Below are 9,328 nucleotides of genomic sequence, written 5' to 3'. Positions count from 1 at the left end.
CCAGGATAGAAGCCAATGGAGTTGTCGATTACTTGCCTTTTTTCCTTTTGTTCTTTCTGTACTCTTTTTAATTGGATACTAGATTCATAAACAGCTGTGTATCTTAGCTATGCAAAGACTGAATGTAATGCTTGATACTTCGAATAATAAAGCGTCATTTATCGAAAAAGTGATTATTGGGATTGTTACTGACGAACTCAGCAAGAACTTACTGGAATTAGTCTTCACTTCCATCTCTGGTACTTTGACCAGCATTCGGCTAATGTGATGTCGATTCTACAAGCTGAACAATTCCACTTAAGCATGGTCGTTTCTAACTGCCATGGCATCTAGCAATTCAGGCAGGAATTTCAATAAAAAATCTTTTGGGTTTCTCATCAAGGGCAAAGGAACGCTTCGTATGTCAGGTCGGGCAGGGTTTCGGTCTATGGACAGGTATGAGGTATCACAAATGACAACAGAATGGAAGATCAAGTGCAAGAAGAAAACCTGCACAATGTGGCATTTCAGCCTCTCTGGACAAACCATATCTATATCTCTTTTTGAACAGAGAAGACGCTCCTTATTCACACCAAGAACACATATCATCAGTACTCGAGAGAAGACCATCAAGAGATCCCTGATGTGCTTCCTGCTCATCATGATGAAAACAATGTTTCTTCAGAATACATCTTTGTGCTTGCACATTATTTTTGATTTATTATCCGCGACAACGACCATTAACACATAATTGCTTATTCTGCTGCGAGATGTCCATATTGATGAGTTCTTAGAACATAAAGTTGCATACTACATGCAAATTCTAACAAAAGAGTACATGACCAGTACATGCTTTGCCCATGTACTACTGTACTAGACACAACTGGCAACATATTTTGGGGTAAGAAATAGCTTCTCCTTTCGACGCACTGTTAGTCCGTAAACATCTGTCATATCAATGTCCTCTTTGTGCATCCCATCCGGGAGCTCCCAGTCAAAGCAGTGGAGAAGGTTTGCGAGCATGATTTCCACAGTGGCTATCCCAAAATTTATCCCTGGACATATCCTTCGCCCAGCCCCAAATGGCAGAAACTGGAAATCCCTCCCCTTGAAATCGACAGCCTCGGCGTCCATGAACCTCTCCGGCATGAACTCATCAGCGTACTCCCATGACCTCGTGTCTCTACAAAGAGCCCAGACATTGACAAGGGTGCGTGTTTCGGCTGGGATTGTGTAGCCATTGACATCACATTTGTCTATTGACATGTGTGGGATGAGGAGCGGCGCTGGTGGGTGCAATCGGAGTGTTTCTTTTATGACAGCGTTTAGATAGGTCATGCTGCTCAAGTCTGCCTCCTTCACAGTTTCTTGGGTGCTGGGTGTCTTCCCCCTTACCTCGGCTTGGAGCTTGGTCATGAGGTGTGGATTTCGTAAGAGCTCGCACAAAGCGAACTCCATGACTACGTATGATGTGTCTGTGGCTGCTCCAAACATCTCCTGTGTATGCATTTGAAGATTTAGTTAAACATTTGAAAGCATAGGTGTAATATTAATATTTAATGCCTTGTGAGCACATTGAATATTATCACTTCATATAAAATTAAGCACTATATGAAGAAGTTAAATCTACTTAGTTCATGGAAATATATAAATGCGTTAAGACGCACACATAACATATCAACAAATTATCAACTCATGTTTAATGAAAGTTGGCAGGAGCTCAACCCAACACATGTTATTCTTATTATATACTTTTTTTTGAAAAGGAGGTAAAAGCTTTGCCTCATCTATTAATAAAATAGAAAGTGTCCAGTTTTTAGGAGAAAATCGGGCGAAAACCAACAACAACAACAACAACAACAACAACAACAGTGCCAAAGCACACCCACAACCACCCACACTTCGCCACCTGGCTACCTATAAAAGCTATAAACACGAAGCTTAAGAAAGCCTATGCCAAACAGTTGGCTCTTCTAGAAGGGACAGGCAGCTTCGATCCTGAAGACGAGTCCCAGAGAGGAGATGTGCAACACATGCGCCGAATAGGACCTTCACCAGACCGCCACTCGAAGGTCATTGTACACCGTCCAAAGGCAGCTTCAACTTCACAACAAGAGGAGACCACCACGAAGACATTCGAACACGTCGGAACGGAGCCGACTAACATGGTCTTGCCGCAATAAAACCTTGGTCACCACCATCGTAGTTGCCTCACAAGCCTCCATCCAAAACTCCCGCATCTCTGGTTGACCTCCTTGCAGCCCAGATGCTTTGTGTGTCCAGCCCACCGGAGTGCGCGAAGGGGATCACCAACTTCAATACGACACCCTCAAGAGAGGAAACAATGATGAAACTACGCCGTCGTTCGATCCCGTGGGATCTAGGCTTTCACCGGAAGACGCGAACCCGAGGGAAGCGAAGGTCGGAGAGCTCCACAACCACCCCGCCAAGGAGGATGGCGGCATCCACGGATGTCATGCGGTCAGGATTTCGTCCAGAGCAATCGAACCTTCACATACTCACGCGGCCGGACAACAAGACGGAGCGAATCGCCGGCAGCAGCGCCACCGCCGCACAAGAGCCACCGTCGAGATCCCGGAGGAGCCGCCTAGCTCCGCTGGTGACCCGGCCCGACCAGAAACAGGGCCACTGGCGGCAGAACACCGCGCAAGCCGGCCAGAACCACATGGCACGGGCGCCGCCGCCCTAGCTTGACTCCCCACCAGAACCCACCCCGTCACCGCGAGAGCGCACCGCCGCTCTACGGCCCAGAGACGGCCCAGAACGGGCCCGCACTAGGCCCTCGCAACCCGCGCAGCGTCGCCGAGGTTGTAGCCGTTGCCGACACCGCTTGGTCCTCCGCCACAACCTCCTCCGCCAAACCCGCGCCACAGCACCCGCCGATGTGCCGCCATGCCTCATCATGCGACCCCCCAACCGCCGCCTCCCCGCGCGCAGGGGAGGTGTAGAGGGCCCTCGCCATGCCCTCCACCTTCAACGGCCAGGCGCCGCCACCGCTGCCGGCGGCAGCGGCCAGGGTTGGTCGGGATCTAGGGCGGTTCTGCTAGGGTTGGGTGCCCTCCTGACCCGCCCCGCATGAGAGCGACCCGGGAGGAAAAGGTGGTTTTTTACTTATATATATAATTAAAATAACAGGTTCATGTATATTACTAGTATTCTGAGGGGTAATTTTAATAATTTTGCTACTATACTAAATATATATAAACGATCTCTAAAAACATAAGTGAGCGCTTGAGAATGAATGATTATGGAAAGTTTTCTTACCATCAAGATACGGCAAAGTCAAGATTTTTTCTGCAAAAATAAAAAAAATCGAAAAAAAACCTGTGGCGCACCATATGCACATGGGCCACCAAAATTTTGAGCCGATTTTTTAATTTCGGTGGCCTCCTCCTCTACTTCTCCTTCTTCTCCCTTCTCCTCCTCCTCCTACTCCTCCACTTCTCCTCCTTCTCCCTTCTCCTCTTTCTCCTCCCTCCTTATCCTCCACCCACACCCGACGACCTCCTCCTACTCCGGCGACCATCTCCTCCTCCTCCGGCGACCTCCCCCGGCGACCACCACCACCTCCTCCTCCTCCTCCTCCTCCTCCACCACCCACCCACCACCACCACCTTCTCCTCCTCCTCCGGCGACCACCACCACCTCCTCCTCCACCTCCTCCACCACCACCTCCACCACCTCCTCCACCACCACCACCTCCTCCTCCTCCTCCACCGCCACCTCCTCCGGCTGGCCTCCTCGGCCTCCTCCTCCACCCATCCACCCACCCACCTCCGGTGACCTCCGAAAAATTTAAAAAAAAACCGGCAAAATTCCGGCGACCCCAGATCTAGATCTAGATCTGGCCGCCATATTTTTAAAAATAAAAAAAAAATTTCTGTGGCGCACCCATTTGAGGGGTAATTTTAATAATTTTGCTAGTACACTAAATATGTATAAACGATCTCTAAAAACATAAGCGAGCGCTTGAGAATGAATGATTATGGAAAGTTGTCTTACCATCAAGATGGTCTTGATATTCTCTCTAGTGAGATCATAGTCATGCTGAAGAGAAAGTAGCGCGTGTACAAAGTCCCTTTCTTGATCTTGATCTAGCGACGATGAATTACTCGCAGCATGTTCGTCTATGATCTGGTCGAGCAAGTCGTGCCACCTCCTTTTCAACCTTTCAAGCTTGCCAAGCACGGGTCGTCTGAGCATGCTTATATTTCCCAAGCTGGGGAAATAGTTTTCCAGGTTGAAGCCTCCAAGCGCGGCCACGTTCATGTTAATGAGCTCCCGGAAGACGTCGTTCCGGCCCTCCGCGCGGAAGAACTTTCCCGCCATGGCGCGGCACACGATGTCGTTGGAGAAGGCGAAGAGCATGCCCGACAGGTCGACGGGGCCGCGCGCCTCCCGGAGCTTGGCGACCACGAGGCGCGCCTCCTCCTCGCGGGCTGCGCAGAGGGAGGCCACCTTCTTGGCGCTGAGCAGGTGCCCTGTGATGATCTTCCTGGCCTGGCGCCAGTGCTCGCCGTAGGGGGCGAAGGCCACATCGGAGGCGCCGCTGAAGATGACGTCGACGACCAGGGAGTGCGGCCTGGTGGCGAAGACGTGGTCGTGCGTGCGCAGGACGGCCTCGGCGGCGCGCGTGGAGGACACGACCAGGTTGCGCACCTGGCCCAGGTGGAGGAGCATGAGGCCGTCAGCGGCGTGCTTCTCGGAGAGGCCGGCGAGGGAGACGTGGGGGTGGGGACCGACGAGGTGCAGGTGGCCTATGAAGGGGAGCTTTGGAGGCGAAGGTGGGAGGCGGCCATGGGACCTGCTACGTGTAGTACAAGCCAAGTAGCGTAGCAGCAGGAAGAAGAGGATGAAGAGCAAGAGATACATGAGCAATGCTTGAGCCATCATCAGATTTTCCAAGTGATACGGAGATGGTGTTGGATCTCTTCTTGCTGCGTGTTTTATACAGCAGCCGAGAATACAACCAAGTCTGTGTGAGTCATCTCAGCACAAACACTTGGCATAGCAATACCAGCCTCCCTAATTTGGCTATATACGGTACAGGTTGTTGTTGCATGCCGTTCATGTCGAGTTTGGCGTGAAATAGTGGTCCAAGTTTGCCTATCTTTGCCGAACACAGAAATGATCGATGTGCCAGCAGTATGCATAAGTGTACACATGTAGTAACAGTGGGGCTTGCTGCATTACAAAGCAGAAGCAAAGTGCATGACGACAAACAGTGTGACTACATGTATTGTCCTCACATTAGCAGTTTTCTGGCGAACCTGATGTCACGTTTCGCAGGCGACACGTTTCGTAGGCGACACGCTAGCGATTTATGGCGGCGCCCGCCAGCCGCCTGCCGCCTTCCTCCATCGCCGTGCAGTCCGCATGCAGGAGATGGAAGGCCATCTTCATCAGGTATGGCTCTCGCCGTGATGGTTTCGTCCATGCATCAGGGGATGAGCATCTCATGCTACTGGATGAATCTGAGGAGGAGTTTGAGAGGATCAGGTGCTCGAGATGGATCGGCAATGAAGTGCAGCTGAAAATCGATGGTTTATTGGTTCTGATTGGCCCTAAGATGGTTGATTGTCAGCGAGCAGTGGCGGCGTATTCTGCAGGGGCGTCTCCTCCACCGTCCTGTGCACGAGTGGACGAGGCGGTCTCTCCTTCAGGCCTTGTTCGAGTTTTGCAGCCCAGATCCATGGCGGTTGGAGTTGGACAGCAGACAGATATTAGGGCGCAGCCCAATACTATTCATGGCAGCCCATCGCGAAGCGCCTTAGAAGTGGGTCGTGAGAGCGTCTCCGCCAACAACCTCTTAGCAAACCCTAGATCGAAGGCGATTTGCGGAGTCGTCTTCGTGCGAGATCCACAACCACCACGCTCATCGTCTCCGCCGATTACTCCTCCTCAAGGCTGGCGTGGGGTGAGATCGGGTGATACTAGGTCCTTTGCTCAGGTAGCGGTGGTGCAGATGGACCATCGTCTTCCGCGAAGATCCCCCCGCGTGGGTACCAGAGAGCTCCCTACAACAACAAATTCAGATCTGCGGAGGAGAGAAGGGATGATGAGCGGAGGCGTGAGGATGAGAGGAGATGGGAAGAAGACAGAAGAAGAGATGAAGAATGGAGGCGTGATGAGGAGAGGCGCAGAGAGGCCGATCTGCGCCGTCGGTGAGAAGAGCGTCGCCGCAGTGAAGAGCGTAGGCTGGAGGAAGATCGGCGACGTGCTGAAACCTTGCGCATCACGGAGAGAGCTGCTAGGGAGAGAGCGCTGGCAGAGAGACAACGCAAGGAAGATCAAGTTCCGGTGAACAACAACAGAGATCGCTGGGCTCATCGGCAAGAGATGGCGGGTACTCGGGCGGATTCATCCACGAATTCCTTCGCCACAGCTCCTTCTTCATCAGTGCCGCAGCAACCTACCATGGTGAGTACTGTAAACCCCATTAGAACTGTTGATCCGCCTGCTCCGATTCCTGGTAGATCTGGTCCCAGTTCGTCTGTTGCTCCCAATGTTGTTGTTGTCGCGCCGAAGGGGTCCTCTGTACCTCCATCGGTGGCCACAACTAACAAAGGTGTGGTTCCTAGTGCACTTCCTTTCCAGAATCATAGGACTGAGAACCCCTTTGGTTGCTTGAACCGTGGCAAGAATCATCATGTTAGTATTTGTCAGGATAGAGATCCTTGGGAGTATAGAGCACCATATTATGGTAGTCCAGATTTTGGTCAAGGATTCTATGTTATTCGTGATGTAGAGGCAAAAGTGCAATCTCTGGAGCTGCTTAATTATGCCCAGATAACATTTGTCAGGGGGGAGGCTACCTTCAGAGATATGGAACATGAGTTCCAAGTCTGGTCTGACTCCATTGGATACAAATGGAGGTTTTATGTCAAAGTAGCTGCTGAAAACCAATACATCACTAGATTTCCTAATGCAAAGTGTATTGAAGAATTATCTCATTTTGGTAAGTTCATCATGAAAATTGTACCAGATACTATCATCAAGATTGAGAAATGGGCTGGAGATATTGAACCATTTGCCGCAATGGAAGAAGCTTGGTTCAGAGTTAAAGGAATTCCCATGAAATATAGAAACAAGTCTACTGCATATTGTGTCAGAATCATGGAGAACAGCAATCAGTCTGCCAGTCTGCCCTCTTTGCAGGATGTACACAAAGATGTGATTACTGCTCTGGCACAAGAGAAAGTGGTGGATGGGGTGGAACTTCCATCAATGAACAATGATGCTGGCTTCAGGGAATTTATGAGCAAACTGGTAAAAAGTGGGAGTAATAAAGGATTTATGCACCAAAAGAAGTATCACAAAATGATGGAGCCTATCCTAGAAGAGCAAGTGCAACCAGTGCAAGACAACAATGAAGATGGTTCGATTGATATGGTGGATTATGAGAGTAGTGTGATAATGGGGAACTGATGCATGAGGAACAAGAAGTGGTTGAACATATTCAGGGTGCAATCTTGCCCTGGCTGCTCCTTCCCTGGAACATGAACGCACAGTTGTGGTCATTCCAGTGGATGGCTCTCAACCAGAAGCAGAGAACCTACATGAGGACATGCAAGAAGGTCTGACACAGGAAGATGTGCAGGGTTTTTCAGGTGGAGATGGAGGGAGAATGGAGATCCATGCCAGGACCCTGTGCAACTAGCCAGGGTGAGCACAAGGATTGCTAGACATCCTCAGGCTGCATCCAGGGTGACAGATGGCACGAGGACATAGCAAACAAGAGATACTTCAAGTACAAATCTTAATGACTTTAATTCCTTTGCTTTTTTAGATGATGATGATATTTGTTCTAGAGCCCTTGAAATGGGAGTTAACGCTGACACCTTTACTCTTTAAAAACTCAACCATATTAAAGATCTTGAGATAGCTAGACATAATTTGAATTGTAAATCTCAACAGTTGCAAAATGCTAGTATGGATAATCAACCGGTTGAGGCCAGTCAGGTGTTGTTCTTGGGTTTTGGAGAAGAGGAAGATGATGGGGAGGACTTCACTCCAGTTATATCCAGGAAATCCAAAAAGGAACTGAAATATGTGAATAAAATCCAAAGATCCATGGAAAGAATCAGATATAATACAAGATCTTTGGGAGCACAATCTGGTTTTGGTGCTGCCCAGGGCAAAGCCACTAATGATCACCCAGGTGGCTGGACCCAGAGCAAGGAATAAAAACCCTAAGTATCTATGATAGGTGCCAGCATGAATTGCAGGGGTGTGGGAAAGAAAGGGATGAGTGTGTTCCTGACAGATTTCATCAGAGAACATCAGTTAGATTTTATTGGGTTGCAAGAAACTATTAAAATATTATTCTCAAGCATTCTTCAGGAAGATTGATCCTGTGAATCAATTTTCCTGGAGATGGATCCCTTCTATTGGGAGAGCTGGTGGCATTCTTGAAGGTTTCAACAAGATTAGGTTTGATATTGTGGATACACTGTTGGGCAGATTCTTTATAAGGGTAACCCTATAGGACTTGAAGATTCAGAAAAATGGGATTTAGTCTTTGTGTATGGAGCTGCTCAGGAGGAAAACAAGGAAAGCTTTTTGGCTGAACTAGGTGTTGTTTGAAGTAACCAAAGGAATCCTATGTTGATTGGTGGAGATTTTAATATTCTTAGGTTTTCCTTTGAAAAAAATAAAGAGATGAGAAGGAACAGATGGTACAACATGTTTAATGATATTATTAATTCTCATGATCTTAGGGAAATTGATATGTCTAGGGGACAATACACCTGATCCAACAATCATATTAACCCTACCCTGGAAAAGCTTGATAGATTTCTGATGACTGCTGATTGGGAAGACTTGTTTCCTCTGACAACTGTTCATAAAATTGCTAGAGATGTATCAGATCACAATCCCATTATTCTAGACACTATGGAGAACAGGGAACAAAAGAAAAAAAACTTTCAAATTTGAAAAAAAATTGGTTGAAAGAAGAAGACTTCTTGCTTAGAGTGGAGAGAATTTGGAGACAACCTGTTAGAGCTAGAAATGCTTTGGAAAAAATCAGATAAAGTTGAAGAAAACAAAAAATGATCTGAAAGGCTGGGGAGAAAACATCATAGGGAGAGATAAGAAGACCAGACAGGATCTACATCTGGAATTAGCTGCCTGGAGGATTTGGAGGAACAGGCATGCAGGAAAGTGCAAATTCAGGAGGAACTTCTACACCTACTGAAGAAGGAGGAGGCTTTTTGTTAGCAAAGATCCAAGGAGTAATGGTTGCTTCAAGGGGACAACAATACCAGTTATTTCCATAGGATTGCAAATGGCAGAAAAAGGAAAAGGACAATGTTTTCTTTGAAAA

At 48.4% G+C, this 9,328-nt stretch overlaps 1 protein-coding gene across 1 annotated transcript; it reads right to left on the bottom strand.

The window, feature by feature from the left end:
- Positions 1-852: 852 nt before the first annotated feature.
- Positions 853-4,890, bottom strand: LOC124655873 (indole-2-monooxygenase-like). Its single transcript, XM_047194704.1, has 2 exons — positions 4,003-4,890; positions 853-1,476 (listed from the first exon to the last, which is right to left on the bottom strand). The coding sequence occupies exons 1-2, from the start codon at positions 4,888-4,890 to the stop codon at positions 853-855; spliced, it is 1,512 nt and encodes a 503-aa protein (XP_047050660.1).
- Between the last annotated feature and the right edge of the window lie 4,438 nt (positions 4,891-9,328).

This window comes from Lolium rigidum, chromosome 5 (genome assembly GCF_022539505.1).
Source record: "Lolium rigidum isolate FL_2022 chromosome 5, APGP_CSIRO_Lrig_0.1, whole genome shotgun sequence".
NCBI lineage: Eukaryota > Viridiplantae > Streptophyta > Magnoliopsida > Poales > Poaceae > Lolium > Lolium rigidum.
Note: the sequence above shows the minus strand (reverse complement) of the source record. Positions and strands in the feature narration are given on the sequence as shown.

Excerpts from the sequence above, each read along its gene's own strand:
- LOC124655873 (XM_047194704.1), bottom strand. The coding sequence starts at position 4,890 with ATGGCTCAAGCATTGCTCATGTATCTCTTGCTCTTCATCCTCTTCTTC. Across the intron at positions 1,477-4,002 it reads ATATCAAGACCATCTTGATG|GAGATGTTTGGAGCAGCCAC; the intron begins GTAAGACAACTT and ends ATGCATACACAG.